Below are 16,325 nucleotides of genomic sequence, written 5' to 3' on the forward strand. Positions count from 1 at the left end.
ATTCTTTGACTCGTCCTGCAGTCAGACAGGCCAGCAAACTATGAAATTTGTGTCAAAAAGATTTGAAACCGCAAAATTTTTGCAATTGAATTGATGGATTTGCAATTTTAAAAAAATTATTTGCAAACAATGCTATTATTAAATCTTTTTTTTTTGCTTGCAAATCTTTTTGACACAAATTTCTCTCCATGGTAAACTGAATATCTGAACATCTTCAGAGCTCCCACCCCGGGGTTTGGAAACCTGCATGATATTTCTTAACATTTTGCATTATAAAACATGAATGTGGAGAAACGTCAGCTCGCCGTAGACAAATGTAAGAAGCTCACAACTAAAACCGTCGATTTCCATTGTTTAATGGTCACAGTTTAAGCACATGATATAAAAGTCTATTTACAATGATTGCTTAAAATAAAATAAAAAATAAAAACCTAACAATACACACACACACACACACCCAACAGCTGCTACTACCCAAGCATGCACCCTAAAAAAAAAAGCCACATTAAAATTAGAATGGGAGTAAAGTGCATGTAAGACAGACACACTCCTAACGGGTACAAACGAGAAAACATCAATTAAAAAGGACGCACCCACACGGTAAAGGTGTGCTACACAGTCGCACTCGCATACCAACAGACACCGGCTTTAAAACACGTACAGCTCATAAAATACCAACTCACAATACAGACCGTCACACCCCAAACCCAAAATGGCAGTCAACCCATGAATATGCACTCTGCCTTCAGCTTCCAGTTCCCCCGACTAACCCCTTTCCTCCCACACAGTAAAAAAAAAAAACAAAAGCACAAACAAAATGTCTACCTCGGAGTGGCATCGACACACGATGAGTTTACGTCGGTTTCTGAGTAGTGACGCTGGGATTGTTTGCCAGTGCAGGAGAAAGCAACGTTTGTGCACGTCAGGCTTGATTCTAAACGACTGAGGTATGTTGTTGCCACAACAAAACAAAAGACCCGGCGGGATTCTCCCCTCGGCGCCGGACACGCCGACCTGAGGTCTGAGACGACGCGCTGCTGCTGCTGCTGCTAACGCGTTCAGTCTCTGCAGCGGAATCTGACCCGGGATCGTCTTTTTGTCACCGAGTCGGACCGGCTCTGCTGGTAGAAGGAGTCGGTTTGACGGATGAACTGTGGAAGAGAAAATCTAAACAGGAGCTACATTCCACTGAACATCAAACCAATCCATCAAGTAAATATCAGGCTGATGATGATGACGATGATGATGATGATACCAACATCTGAAGGCTCAGGCTTGTTAATGCTTGACAAAGCTAACGATAAATCCATTTGGAGGAGTGTTGTTGCAGTTCCTTGAAGCCGTTTTCACTACGTACCGTTTCCTCCGACAGGCCTTGTCGGAGGAAGAACCGGACCGATTCTGGACCGATTCTTTAAGGCAAGATGTGTTTTCTTTTTCAGAATAAATCTTTTCTGTTCCTCACAAGGCGTCCCCGTCCCTCAGACACACACACGCACACACACACACACACACACACACAGAGGGTTACATGGTGTTGTACAGAGGACTAGCAGTTCTTTTCTTAAGCTGCCTCAGAGGATGAGTTCTGCCATATTGCTGCCTTGTCGTCTGAAGTGTTGGCCCGGGAGAGTCTTGGTCGCTTGTGTGGAGACGTTCTCCTCGCCGACCCTCATCTGTCGGTGGAGAAAGCGGAGGTGTTGGCGGCGGCGTTGGCGGAGGCGAGCCTTGTGCGTCCTCAACGAGGCTCTCAGCAGCAGCCCCGCGACCCTCGGGCCGCTGGTCTTGCGAGGGGGGAGAGCTGTCGACCCGCTGCTTCTTAGACTCGTCGCTGACGACGTGGAACGGAGACTCTGCCGAGGACGGAGCCACGGAGCAGCGGCTGAACTCCCACTCGCTCAGGTCGTTGGCGAGCAGCTCCAGGCAGCCCAGCTTGGCCAGAGACGCCGAGCGCTTCATCTGGGACGGAGGGGTCAGTCCCGCCTGCCGGATCCTGGCCTCCACCGCTCGGGCTCTCTGCCGGACGCGGCCGCCTTGCTTCAGAGGGGTTCTGGCGTACGGGTCAAAAGCCTGATCCACACACCTGGTTTTGCGGGGGACCCCCATGCTCACCTGCTGCAGGAAGGCCCCCAGTTCGCACAAAGTCTCCAACGTCTCCCTCATGATGAGCTCGCCGTGGAGTCCCTCTGGAAGGAGGTCCCAGTCGGTGCTGGACTCGACCTCCGTCACACCCTCCAAGCACAGGAAGTTCACGGAGGCAGAGCGGTTCAAAGCCGAGGGAGAGACACGCCTCGCGTCGGCAGGCCGGAGCTTCTGTCCTCCTGCGCTTCCGTCGTTATTTCCCTGTGGCCTCGCGTCAGCTTCAACTGGTTCGATATTCGTCGTCCCATCGTCGTCCCGCTGCTTTTCGCGCACGCTGCTCGCCGCGGACGCCTGCAAGCTAGCCGGTGCTTCCTGCGGATCGGAAACCTTTCCGGGATGGAGGCTGGGCGGCTGCTGCAGGGAGCAGAGAGAGCTGCCGCAGAGGGACGGTGGAGACGAGGGCGTCTTGTTGTTCCGTTTCATCCTCTCCTCCAGCTGCTGTTTGACGCGCCTCACGGAACCCCTCCTCCAGTCACTGCAGAGACCAACGGGAGCCAGCTCCTCTTCCTCCTCTTTGTGTCTTACGTCCTCCTTGACATTCTTAGCTTCCACCCGTAATAACACATCTCTGACGTCCACTTCCTGCCCGAGCTTCCTGGAGTCCTGATCCTGGAGGCCCTGTGGCAGCGACTGGCGACGAGCAGAAGCCGTCCCGAGTCCCGCGTCCTCCGCGGGGACGGTCATTTCCTGCGAAGACGAGAGGTTGCGTTAGCGACAATTCGGGCTAAGCGCCAAATAAATGAGTCGCTACGTCCACGACGTTATTCACTAAGTGAGTACCGGTAAACGTCCAATAGCCATGCAGCGTTGCGTGTTTTGCCTTTAGGCCACCAGGGGGCAGGCTTCATCATGGAAGTCTAAAGCTAAACTTATATTTATAATCAATATTACATCACGCTTGGTATCTATCACAAAAAAACCTCTTTAAACATCTTCATTGCAAGCGTTCTAAGTAGGAGCCCCACCTTCGTTTTCTCCTCCGCTCCTCCCCCACCAGCGCACGTCTCCTGAGACGGTGGTTGTTGTTGTTGTTGTTGTTGTTGTTGTTGTTCCTTGTTGCATTCCTTCAGCTGGCAGTTTCTACCATCTTGACTCATTCCCTTGAACTTTTCCCTGGCATTGAAAAAGTCAATGTGATCGACACTGTTGCAGAAGACCTGGTCCTGTGGAACGGCACTGGGGAAGCCGATGCAATTACTCGTGGGGGGGGACTGGACCGCTAAACCTTTTGTAGACACGCCACCCATCTGTTGGTGGCAGTCTGTTTTTTCAACAGGCGGCGGTGCAGACGGACTCCGGCCCCCAGCCGGCCGTGCGCTCGGCGTCGTCACGGGCTCGGGCGCCGACGACGGCGTCGCTTTCATCTCGGGCAGAGAGCAGGATAACGTCCGTGGCTTGATAACCCCATCGGTGCAGTCGGGAGGTGGGGATGGTGCAGGAGGGGGCCGACGAAAGGATGGGGGCGGGTGAGGCTGGCCCAATAAAACACTCTGTGCTACAGCCACAATGTCTGTCCTTTGAAGCTCGGGCACCAGAGCGGCGGCCGTCGGCAGGGACAGAGGAAGCGACGACGGCTGCTCCTCGGAGTCGCCCAGGCCGTTGGGCAGTGGGGGAGATAACCGAGACACGGGGGCAGCGGCGGGCTCCGGGCAAGGAGCCTCGAGGCTTTGAGGTTCAGCCCCTCTGGAGTAGGAGGGGCTGAGCTGATTGGGTGATCTGATCTGGGTGCCGGTGTCTGGCTGGCTGGTGGAGTGCGTTGGCTTCCCAGTGCTGGCTGAAGTTCCCAGTGACTCCAGCAGTTCTTTCACGGAGGAACAAGGCATACTGCTGACCTGGCCATGGGGGTTCGAGCGGCCCAGGCTGAGGGGACGGGCAGACGTGGAGAGCGGCTCATGGCGTTCAGACAGATCGCTGTCGGAGAGGGAGCGCCACAGTTTGTTGTGCCTTTGCCTGCTGGAAGAGACCGAGACAAGTAAACGTGACGCATCCCAACAAAACGCGACGCATAGAACGTCACGTTTTATGCTTGTAGGCTTTAATTGAACATTATTTGCGATCGTCAGTCAGAGTAACGCCGTGCCGCTAAACCCAAGCGTGTTTTTGCGGGTACCTGGCCAGCAGGATACCCTGGTACTCCTCCAACTGTCTCATGAAAGAGCGGTTGGGTTTGGTCACGGCCCGACGCTCCTTGACGTAATCGAAGGCTCTTTTTAAATCCCAGCCGTACTCCTTCATGGCGTAAGCGATCACTGTGGCTGCAGAGCGACTGATGCCCATCTTGCAGTGCACCAGGCACTTGGAGCCAGACTTTCTGCAAAGAGACCAGAATAATTTGTGTATTTATGCATTTACATTCATGTACGAGTTTTCAAGAGAGGAGAAAAAACAAAGAGAGTCTCCTGAAACTGACTTGGCTCTAGATATGAACTTGTAGGTGTCATTCCAATAAGCCAGAAGGTCGGTGGCCTCCTCGTCGTAAACGCGGATGTTGTGGTATTCAAACACGCCGGGGAAGAAGTTATCAATCTCCCGCGTCACATTCAGGATGTACTGAACCCTGGGTGAGAACAAAACACGTTACACGCAGCCTGTTTGGTTCACAAGCAGAAGCAAGCCGGAACTCAAATCATTTTATCTTTTTCAGAAAAATGTAACAAACACAAACAGTTTGTGCATTATTAGATACAACATGTGGTGTTCATTGACTCCTCTGCGTCTGTCCCCTTCCTTACCCGCTGTTCTGCAACTCCTCCAAATTGGATGCATTCCACTCGGATCCCTGTAAGAAACAAAAGCAATCATCAGACGAGTCCAGTCGCTTCAGCTGGGCTTTTCATAAAGCCCAAATCCTGTGGCAAGGCATGGCCGACATGCAATCTGTGCCTTGAAACAAGCAACAAAATACCTTAAAAATTAAGAGAAATTACAAAACAACTGAAAGTTTGCTGGTTGCCCTTGATTGTCTGTGTATCAGGCTGAACCCACAGCCAGCGCTTCCATACATTACATAATAACTAATGAAATCACTTTGGGACGGAGCCTGGGAGCTCTTTGTCATGTGTCTTTAGCGTTCAAATGCAGCGGCGGCACTCCGGGGGGGGGCGTCAGAGTTAACCTACCAAGAAGACATGGTCAAAGATCTCCGTTGGACTGTCCATCTGACCCAGAATGACGATCATCTCGTTGTCGATGAACTCCCTGAACGCTCGCAGGTTGCACGTCATGTGCATTTCCAGCTCCGTTCTGATCTGTAGCACACATCCAAGCAGAGAGCAGGCAGACGCAGAGACGTGGAGTTAAATCAGCAAATCTAGAACTAAAATGCAAGTGATGTCTCTCTGGAAGGGACCAACGATTGTACATTCTAGCGGCTGCCGCTTCGCCGAGCTGCCCGAACCGACCTCTTTGCTGGTGACATTCTCGAGGTCTTTCTGCATCATGATCTCCTTCAAGCTGGTTTTGATCTGACGCTCTGTCAGCTCTCTCTCTGTAGGTCTGCAGAAGCGCCGGCATTAAAATAAAAAAATAAAAAAACTCAATATAGATTCTTTGCAGACGATAATCACATTGTGTGTTTTTTGTGAACGCTTACATGTCAGAGAACAGCACCGGGGAGTCTGCGCGGTGCGACTGCACGTCCTGCATGGCGTTCCACTCGTTGATGCGCGCCTGGTCGGAGCAGACCCTGCTTTGGTAGTAGCTGACCCAGGTGAGGAACAAGCTGCCCGGGTAGTAGTTATGACAGCGAGCCACTTCGCAGGCTTTATGGAGCGACTGGAGGGCCGACCTGCGAGCGAGAGAGCGAGAACAGGATGCAGCCACAGAAAATAGAGGAGAGGAATAAAAGGGACAATCACATTTAATAAATAAATACAGACACGCAGTCACAAACAACGACAGGGCAGACAGTCACTTCTACCAAACGAGATCCTTCTTGGCGGCCGACTCACCACATGGCCTGCACGGAAACGGGCTTGAACACGTGCACCCTGCTATCCGTAGAGACGCTGAAACCCCTGAGAAGCAGCAAAGAAAAGGCAACATTACAGAAAGGGAGCAAAAGGGAAGCGGCTCAGCTTAGCAGCCTGACGTTTAGTGCGCATCTCACCCATCGCCATCCAGATGTATCAACGTGTCACTCCATAGCGGCAAAACAAGCCCGACAGAGCAGGAGCTGGAAGGACCACAAACATCCATGTTCGTGTTCGTGTTACGCACAAAAGGAAGGTGCATGTCGGTGTGTGTGTGTGTGTGCGTGCGTGTGCGTGTGCTGCCGCCCAACCTGTCTCTCGGGCTGAAATCCATCCCCAGCACAATGCTCTCCTCGGTGTCCTGACGACCGTTGGTTGAGACCACCACCATGTACCGGATGATTTGACCATGGATGCTCTCCAACCGGACCGCCTTGACCGAAGGGAAAGCACAGAAGACGTCCATGAAGACGATTCACAAAGTGCAAATCGGCGTGCGTGCGTGTCGCCGCGCTCCCACCAGTTTGATGTTGTCCTCCGGTCTGAGGAGGGTGAACATGGTCTGTAGATGCTGCTGAATGTCTCCTGATAAAATGAGAAAGCGTAAAGTGTAAAGAAAGCGATCTCCATTGGCGTTCCTGACGCAGCTTTCGGCTCACCTGCATGTTTGCTGCGTAGCTGCGGGAAGCGAGAGGCAGAAGAAGTGGTGGAGCCATTTCCCCGAGGTAGGAAGAGAGCGGCTCCTTTGACGGTCAGGAAACTCTCGCTGATGCTGGAAAAATACAGAAAAGAAAGCAAAGGACAATCAAAGATTGAGAGTTAAAATGCCGCCCGGTCATTCCCATTGTGATGTTTAACCGAGTCTGACAGCCAGGGGTTTTATTTTGAAAAACTTTATACGCCGTCGAGACACTTGTCTTGTTCACGTGATGCGTGACTCAAAATAAATAACCGGCAGCAGCCGGATCCTTACCTGAACCGGCCATAAAATGATTTAAAGAGCAACGCCAGCTCTCCATTCACGTCATCATCAACTCCCTCACTCATAAATCCGCAGCTTTTAAATCTTTGCACCGTTCATTTTAATATGGCACGGAAACACCACCTCCAGCTAAGCTGCTCGGCACCATCTTAAAGTCACACAACAGATTCGTACCCTCCTTTGATTTTTGACGCCGCTTGGACATTTTTGGAATCACGTCTGACACCGAGGGAGAATTAATGGATGCCTCATCGTGCTTTGGAACAATGAGATTCAGATTCACCATCAACTCCACTGATCATCAATTGTCCATATTTGTCACTTCATGCTGGCGCGGTGATAAAAAAAAAAAAAACAGGCCAAGGAAAAGGAAGTTCAATCAGAGACAGGAAGTCTCTCTGTGTCACTAGTGTGAGGACAATAGAGGGAAACGGAGAGAGATAGCCCTGGAACACACACACACACACACAAGTGAAACAGGGAACCTGTGGCCTACAGCTGCGGTTTCATTTAAGTACCGGTATGCAGTTGCATCACGCAAATGATTGAGAAACTCAGAGAAAAAAAACCTTTCACACCCACTAAGACGAAGGAATCGGAAGGGACAGCGATTGTACATGAAAGAATTGTAGACAAATGAAAAAACCACCAACCAGAATACACATTCAGGAACCTTCAGTCTGCTTTGCCCTGTACCCCCCCCCCCCCCAGACAGACCACTTACAGGTCCCGGCTGACCATGTCTTGACCCGTCTTATCAAATCAATGTACGAATTCTGACAGATTTATCACACCCTCTGATTCATGACCTCCTCCCCCCCCCCCCCCCCCCCCAGGTACACCGTGTGCTTTCCTGCACATCTAGACTAAGAGATGGGTGCAGTCTCTAACCCGGAGCGACCCGACTGCTGGTGTCATGTCCTTCTCGTTCCAAACGCATCCCTGCGTCACACAAGAGGAGCTGCACAAACCGGGCAGAGGCAAACGCGAATACAAGCACTGTCAAAACTGATATTACACCAAACGAAGCCAACACCGCGCGTAAACGACGCGCACCAGACCCTCAGCGCGTTCCCTCCGAGACGCTTGGAGCCGACGGGACAGTCCGCTCTGCGCACAAAACTCACAGCTGATAGATTTCCGCCCGAGACATCGCGGAGTTCTCGGCGAAGCGAGGTCTCGTCGTCAGCCCGCAGCAGGCGCAGAAACAGCCGGGCGACGAGCCCCGCGGCGCGGTCACGACGCCCGGAGGCATCGCTGCGCTCGGAGGCAGGACCCGCAGCAGCGGGCTGGAGGTGCGGGGGTGCGGAGCTCACGCCGGCGGGTTTCCTGTTCAGCACGTGTCGCCGCGGGGACGCGGAGCCCCAACGTTCGCCCGGTCAGCAGTCGTGCGTGTGGCGGAGGTCTCTGCAGCAGGCTGCGGTAAAAAAAAAAAAAAAGCTTCCGCTGGAGGGGAGGAGAGACGCGCGGTCCAATCGGTGGCTCCGGCCGTCCGGCGTTTATATGAGGGGTTATTAGTGCCACCGCGCTCAACGTGAGAGCAGCGGGTTGCGGAAACTGGGTGTGAGCTGGAAGTTCCAGCGGTTTACCCTCTGGAACGAATTACTGCACTAATTACTGATTAAATTAACCGAATTCTGATCTACTCTGGTGATATACATCCACTTAACGTAAAGCATGGCTCTCCGTATGCGGCTCTGCTCCACAGACCTCACACTTCCATCCATTAAACGTGGAAACTAGTCAAAATCCCCGTCTTCTGCCTCTACTTCCACTGGGTTCAATGTTAAGGACAGTGAATTTGGATGCGATGCGCCCCCGCCATTCTCGGGGGGAACCGAGCCACGGACAGAACCCTGCGTGTGTAAAAATTTCAAGTCGATTGGGTCACTAGTTTTTGAGTTATGCGCTCGGACAAACAGACAGACAGACAAACGAACCCAATTGCAATACCCTCGCCTCCGCTTCGGCGAGGGTAACAACTTCATAGAAATAAGAGCACCTCATTGCTGAAGTCCACAAGAAAGGATGACAACATGTAGGGACTTCATAAACGTTCATTTCGTATATAAAGCTACGCTTTTGCCAGTATAGTTAGAAAAATTAACCAATCCTGAAAGCTTGTTTGAAGAGGTAAGGTGTGGCCCGAGCAACAACCCCCCCACTGGGTTTCAGTGGGGGTCTGGATCATCTGGATCCAGGATGTAAAGGAGGATTCCGTTTATTCCTATGAACACACAGTCGCTCCCTGGGGTGGTCAAGCTTTCCAACAAAACCAGTTTTAGGGTTTTTAACAAATTGCTGTGCACTCCTGAAGCCAGATCAGTCAGTCAGTTAGCTCCACCCCACTCATTGCGCGCGCACACACACACACACACACACACACACACACACACACACACACACACACACACGATGGTGAAATGACGATACTTAAGACAACATGTCTTGATAACATTACTTTGTTACACCGATTCCTGTAAGTGAAACAGGAGTTTCCAGACCAGTCAGCCTGGGCCAAACGCTGCCAGGTCTCTACCCGGAAATGACTTCCTCCTGTTGGCACAACATCAGTCAGTCAGCCGCGGGCTTTAAACTTGTGTGACGCGTGATACTCTCCTGTCTGGAATACCCACACTTTGTGTTTGGTTTTTATTCATTTTTCCATGGCAACAGCTTCAGAAACTAGTTACTTGCCTTCCATGACAGGAAGTCTCCTGATTGTGTTCCTACCTAAACCCCTCTCCAGAGGGAACGTCCTCTGGAGAGGGAGGGCCGCTCGCGGATCACAACCTCGCAGCCTTTCGGGGGGGAATTCTCACCAGAGACGGTGCCACTTGACACCTCAATGCATCGCCGCCTCCAGCAGCAGCAGCAGCAGCAACGGAACAGTGATTGAGAAATCAAGGAGAGCGGAGTGACCCTCGCAGAAACGTGACCGTAGACTCGGTTACGCTGCTTGTTGTTGATCCCTTGTGACAGGATTGGTTTCAAACGGAGGGTAAATATGTGGGTGCCGCCTGACTGATAATTCACTCAACAGCGTAAACAACAGCAATGCTGGCAGTGTGGTTTGTGTGTTGGTACACGCTTGTGTACCAGCTGAGTGTCTGATACAAACCGTGCTCCAACACAGTTGCCCAGTGAACCACCTCTGCTTTCTTTTCTTCTCAAGGGGATAGTCCAGGGGTGGGCAAACTTTTTGACTCGCGGGCCACAATAGGTTCTAAAATTTGACGGAGGGGCCGGACCAAGAACAGATGGATGGAGTATTTGTGTGAGCGAATATAAATGACACATGAAAGCTATTGCATTAAAGGATTTGGCCTTTTACAGGTAGCATTACAGGGAAAAGGTCAAATGAATGAGGTTTAATTATAATACAATTATATTTAATGATATAATTTGGACAAGTTCGGCGGGCCGGATTAAAAAGACCAACGGGCCGCATATGGCCCCCGGGCCTGGGTTTGCCCATGTCTGGGATAGTCTGTCCTCACACTGAGCCCCCAAAAATTAATTTTACATCCTCCTCATGTTCTTTCATTAATGGGACACATATTTGTCACATTCTTTTAAACCCCATTGCAAGTCCAGCATGGAACAGTCGCGCACCACATTCAGACCGTAGGTCTACTATGGTTAAGGTAGAACCAGTGGTCAACGGACTCTCAGCAACCATATGTTTGTGACGCTAAACATATCTCTGCGTCCAGCATGCAGTTCTCTCATTTGACTGCTGACATTAACACCGTCCAATGACGAGCAGCGAAGGTCAGGAGTTGTGTTTTTAATGCAGGCAGACACCGGACACCCCTCTGGCGACGCAGACAGTCACCTTAGTGATCAAAAGACCGCATATTATACAGCAGCAGCATTTATTCCACATATATATTGATATATTGTCAGAGAGACGAGCTGCTGATATCTGCAGTCACACCCGTGAGCAGAGAGGGACCCCTCGGCCCCTCAGTGTGCAGGTGTGTCCTCAGTTAATACACCCGAGATCGTTGTAAAGACAACGCAACACTGCAGCTCCGAGCTGAACTCAAGGACGGTGCGTAGAGCAGCCTCATCCCCGTTCCGAGCCGTTCCCTTGAACAATAGGAACCTAAAACCCACGATAAACGGGGGACAACTGCAACCCACCAGAAAACCAGATCAATAAGATTGATTATCAGAACATAAGCAGGATGTTAATGTTACCCAATTGTATCGATGAAGTCTAAATTTTCATGACTTTTACATCTCATTATAAACAAGAATAATAGACGGCAAAATTAGATGTTTACACATATTGGAATGGTTTCCTAAAAAAAAAATGGACTTGGGATATCTGTAGAAATGTTTTACGACAATCCTCATCAGTGTGATTTAACAAAACAATTTTTTTTTTAATCTGATATATCACTGACAAATGTGACTGCAGAGCTACCTGATGCAAATAATACATCACCTATAATGAAAAGAAAATGACATAAAATAAACAAACATTTGGGCAGCAAAAGGTATTAATTTGGTTATTAATTTCAAGTCCTCACCCAGTAACAGGACCAGGGGTGGAGCAACATACACTCACATCTCACAGAAAGAGACTCTTTGTTCCCGTTAATAAGTCAACAATTAGCAAATATGATCTGGCTGTATAAAAAGTCAACAGTCACGTAGCTTTTAAGACTTCAAAAACAGAAACGCCTTTACGTTACTCAACACTGTGTAAATAGCATGATGTTACACTGTTCCAGGATGAATATAGATTTCACTCCCAGCTGCACAAACACAGAAAGTCTTCTCTGTTTTATGGTCAACAGCTCCGATGACTAGACAGAAACAGCGGCTCCCTGACTTTAGGAAGGGCTATGGAGCCGTCTTTAGGTCAACAGTGCAGTTCCCCCTGACCCACAGGGTCACAGAGCAACCTGACAGAGAGCCAGCTGCCCTCTAGTGGACAAACAGCAAACAAATAATCAGATCACGATATCAGATAAAATATCGAACAGGTGAGCAAAGCGGGTTTGAAACTTTCTACTGCAGCCTCTACTGGCCTTGTGGCGTCTTGGCAAGATAAACGCGGCTTTCGCGGAAGGAAAATCGCCGAGACGGAAACCAGTTGTAAACGTGATTGAGTGAGACAGGATGAACCAGATTCCAAAGTAGAGCTCAGCACCCAAGGCAACGAGGGACAGCTCAGGATTGTGTGGCCACAGAGTCACGACGACAACACAGCAAAACACTGGATCCCCAAAGGAAGAAGCCCCTCGGATTCAGAGACATCCTGTGTCTCAGAGTAAGCCTATTTATTGCCTGTTCATTGTTCGGTCAGGTCGGAGGTCATTAGGGAGCCTCTTGAGCCACTCCAACATGGAACTACATTTCCTATAGAGAAGCGCTGATGCTGCACAACATCTACCGGCGGCTTACCTCCTCGGCTGAGAACGGCGGTCATCCTCCCCGCTACCAGACTCCTAAAGCAACGAAGAGAAAGTCACAATCAATAACACATCTGTGTACTGCTACAGGTCACAGCACCGTCTGCGCTGCGAGCGTCCAAAGACGTCCTTACAGAATAAACTATCTGGATCGAGTTTAAAAGTCTGACTTTACAGCAAGTTCAGAATGCCGTCTCTCATCGTAGCGACATCTTATGGGACAGTTTGTCGGCTCTCCCGATGCTCAATCAATAGTCTCACATTTTCTTTGTGTTTGGATTGATTGATATATCTTTCATCTCCTTTGAACTTGAACAACTTCTTCCAGTTTAAAATATGCCCAACTTGGTTACATAAAGTTTAACCACTGATCACGTAAATGTTAATGTTCAATGTTTGGGGAACATTTTTAAGTTTTTAATGACATTTCTAGCTAAAATATATGAATGAATGGTATCATACTTTGAGTTATGCCTTCGACAATGTTTGCAGACAGACGGATGGACAGAAAGACAGACAATCAAATGGACAGGGAGATTGCAACAGCCCTCTGGAATATATACCCGGGTGATGTACTGCATGAATTAATCCAAGTCCACCCTCAAATAATTTAAGTAATTTAAAAATAAATGTCTCGGGAATGGGCAAATTTATACTTGAAACAAATAGTGAGATAAAATGTCAAAATGACAAGCCGCCAGTTCATCAGGGTCGCGGTCAGTGAGATAAAATGCCAAGTTTTGACTAAAATAAATGGAATGACGTGCATTTCGATACTTCAGTTGGATTTTAAGGCGTGACTGAGCGAGATAAAAAACACGTTCAAAGGCAAGCAAGCAAGGAGGTGAGAAAAAGAAGATAGAAGACGGACATCAGTTCATTATGGAACATGATGCTTTGCTAAATGAGATAACGAAGGATTGGAGGCCAATTAACAACCGTCAAGTTTAGCACCGACTCATACGTGAAGAAATTCCTGCAGTAATGTGCAAATGGACGGAGCTATGTAAAACAGATAATACAGATACTACTAAGATCTCAAATTTGGACCCATCAGACCAAAACACAGATTTTCACCGGTCTAAGGCCCATTTCCTTGTGTTTCTTAGCCTAAATAAAGCGCTTCTGCTTGTTGCTTTTTCTTCATAGTGGGTTCTTAGTAGCTATTCGACCATAAAAGTCTGATTTGTCTCCAATGAAAAGTTGGTGTGGAAATGCAGCCGCTACTAGAACTCTGTGTGGCATTTATCTGAGCTCTAAACAGAGGCGCTGTGAACTTGTGATTTCTGAGGCTGGTGACTCGGATGAACTTCTCCTCGGCAGCAGAGGTGACCCCGGGTCTTCTTTTCCTGGGGCGGTCCTCATGTGAGCCAGTTTCATCCTAATGACTGGATCTGGGGTACGTTCGAAGTTTTTGCAGTTTTCCAGACTGACTGACCTTCTGTTCTTAAAGTAATGAAGTTCTTTCACAATTTTTTTACAGTACAATCGTGTCCTACATTGTGACACGTCACTCGTCCTTTGTCAACACTGGAAAACGCAATGAGATTTTGCATGTATGAAAATTTGCCCCCTAAAAAATTCAAAGCTGATGGAAGTGTGTCACCAGAGTGTGCAGGCACCTGTTAGACTTCAGGCAAGTTTACGCTGCACTGAAAGCTACAAGTTACAGCATCAGGAGTCACAAAGCAGAACCCTGAAAGAGAAAAAGAGTCCTAAAAGATGAGGAAGCTGATGTGTGGTTAGGCGAGGTGATGCATTGAAGCGGAAAAAAAAACAAAAAACACACAGCTGGGTCCGACTTAACACGCTAAATCGTTCTCTATTCAGCTGCACGCTTTGGAAAATGCTACTGCAATTTGATTGTGCTTGGGAAATTACACTGATAAATTGCTGTGAAGCAATACAAGTGTATCCACTCTAAAAGATGTTGCGTCACAAATTGTATTCCGTTACTAATCTGCTGTCCACAAATGATCCATTCAATGGACCAGATCTTTAAGGTGTACGATTTGAAAGGCATCACTCTCTGAAACAACCCTTTTATTTCTCAGTCAATTTAGCTGAGCTCAGTCCATCATAAGCAAATGCAGAGGGACACGTTCACCGTACAGTCCGTACACTGTACAAACACTGACAGCGTGTTTCAGGTCATTCATTCACAGGTGGAAGGGGTTTCGTCAGGAGTCAGTCCGTTTGGAAAAGGCATATTCCGCCTAAATACTCAGCTAGCTGCATAAACCTGCATCAACAGTTATTCCCGTTTGACTCGTTGCCGGCTGAAACGAATGTTCCGCTGTGTTTCAGTGAAAAAAAAGGAGATTTTAATGACTGTATGCTTGTACAACGTATCGGTAAAATGGAAGGTTTGCCAGCTGCACTAACACGTGCAGAATTTGGTTTGGTACCATCCCGAACTGAAGGTCACGAGTCCAATGTCAGCTCTCAATGTTGGAATATTTGCCATACAGTATTTCACAGAGTTGCTTGCACCAAATTCTTGCTTATGAACAGATGAGCCTATTGAGGATTCAACTTCCAGCAGCCAGCGGGGTACACAAACCGCCAGTTCATCGCAGGGCAACACGGCGACAGACAAGCACACACGCACACTCACACTCACACTCACACTCACAACTAGCATCACCTGGAGAACCCGGAGAGAACACGCGAACTCACAAATCGGATCTGAACCCACGGCCTCCTTGCCGTGAGGCAACAGCGCTTACCGCTGCGCCACCGGGCCGCCTCACTCGTTACCAGATAACCTTTATTTAGCTGATACAGGTACATACGTTTAAAAAGACATTATCAGAAGTAAGTGAGTGAATCCCCAAATTTCCCTTGGGATCAATAAGAGTATCCATCAATATACCTACACCTACCTGCCGTTTGGAGTACGGGCAGGTGCTTTCTCAATCATTTTACACACACACACACACGCGCGCGTCACGTGGAGCTTATTACGAGCGGAAGTGCGACCATTTCTTGACATATGGCTGAATATCTAACTTCAATAAACATTAGCTAGCTCCTCCACATCAACAACGAGAGACGGAAGCTTCCCTCTCTCTCTGCCGGATGAACCCCGGAATACGCGGAAACGTGTCTGTCGGATCCACGTCAAATAGAAAAGCTACTTCCCTAGCCAGCTAGCATCGCTAACCAGGGATGCGCTGTGAGACAATTCGACATTTAAAAAAAAGGAGGTTAACGCAGCAGCAGCAGCGACAACTGGAAATGATGGGCAGCTCCATTTCACGCATGCGCAGTAGCATAAAGGCAAGGCACTTTGTGACCGTCGGCGGCGGAAATGGAGGCTGAAATAAATGCCCTTCGTCCGCAGACAGACGTGGGTTCGGTGCCGGTAGCGGCGATAAAAGAAGAGTTTAAATAAATATATATTTAAAAAAAAAAAAAAAAGGCGCCGCTTACCGAAACGCAGGGGCTGGAGCTGGTGCTCGGGGTCGGTGAGCGCTGCACGGTAACCAGGGCCATTCAGCGGCCGTTCAGCGGCCGTTCAGCGGACACCTGAGACGGACATAACGTTACCGAGGGGGGGGGGGAATGGCCGCCGGGCCCGGCTCGTTCTTCCTCTCCTCTCGCTTTCTCCTGCGACCTGTGTTCGTTGACTATTTGCCTACTCCCCGCCCGGCTGTTTCCTCCGTCAGCGCTTTGTGCGCATGCGCAACGCTCCCGAGTTTGTCAAAACCCGATTAACCGTATGAGTACCGGAAGTAACGCAAACAAAGCGATGAAGAGCAGCTTCACCGGACACCGGTGAAAATACTCTATTCCTCG

The 16,325-nt window shown here is 49.3% G+C and overlaps 1 protein-coding gene across 2 annotated transcripts; it reads right to left on the reverse strand.

Moving 5' to 3' along the window:
* Window positions 1–340: 340 nt before the first annotated feature.
* On the reverse strand, window positions 341–16,120 carry ssh2b (slingshot protein phosphatase 2b). Of its 2 annotated transcripts, XM_068744217.1 has the most exons (15): window positions 15,960–16,120; window positions 12,517–12,560; window positions 6,773–6,885; window positions 6,634–6,698; window positions 6,425–6,546; window positions 6,251–6,316; window positions 6,093–6,158; window positions 5,735–5,929; window positions 5,544–5,637; window positions 5,262–5,390; window positions 4,875–4,921; window positions 4,553–4,699; window positions 4,253–4,453; window positions 3,108–4,095; window positions 341–2,829 (listed from the first exon to the last, which is right to left on the reverse strand). In XM_068744217.1, exons 1-15 carry the CDS (start codon window positions 16,020–16,022, stop codon window positions 1,528–1,530), a joined length of 3,642 nt encoding a protein of 1,213 aa, XP_068600318.1. In that variant the 5' UTR covers window positions 16,023–16,120; the 3' UTR covers window positions 341–1,527. The 2 variants fall into 2 exon arrangements, with proteins under 2 accessions (XP_068600318.1, XP_068600317.1); XM_068744216.1 differs by lacking the exons at window positions 12,517–12,560; window positions 15,960–16,120 and adding an exon at window positions 8,223–8,466.
* Between the last annotated feature and the right edge of the window lie 205 nt (window positions 16,121–16,325).

The sequence above is a fragment of the Brachionichthys hirsutus genome, chromosome 10 (assembly GCF_040956055.1).
Source record: "Brachionichthys hirsutus isolate HB-005 chromosome 10, CSIRO-AGI_Bhir_v1, whole genome shotgun sequence".
Lineage (NCBI taxonomy): Eukaryota > Metazoa > Chordata > Actinopteri > Lophiiformes > Brachionichthyidae > Brachionichthys > Brachionichthys hirsutus.

What these genes read in the sequence shown, in the direction of transcription:
- ssh2b (XM_068744216.1), bottom strand. Translation starts at nt 8,350, where the DNA reads ATGCCTCCGGGCGTCGTGACCGCGCCGCGGGGCTCGTCGCCCGGCTGT. An exon ending in CGGAGGACAACATCAAACTG is followed by an intron (nt 6,547 to 6,633) that starts GTGGGAGCGCGG and finishes CCTTCGGTCAAG; the next exon opens with GCGGTCCGGTTGGAGAGCAT. An exon ending in TCTTTGACCATGTCTTCTTG is followed by an intron (nt 4,922 to 5,261) that starts GTAGGTTAACTC and finishes TGTTTCTTACAG; the next exon opens with GGATCCGAGTGGAATGCATC.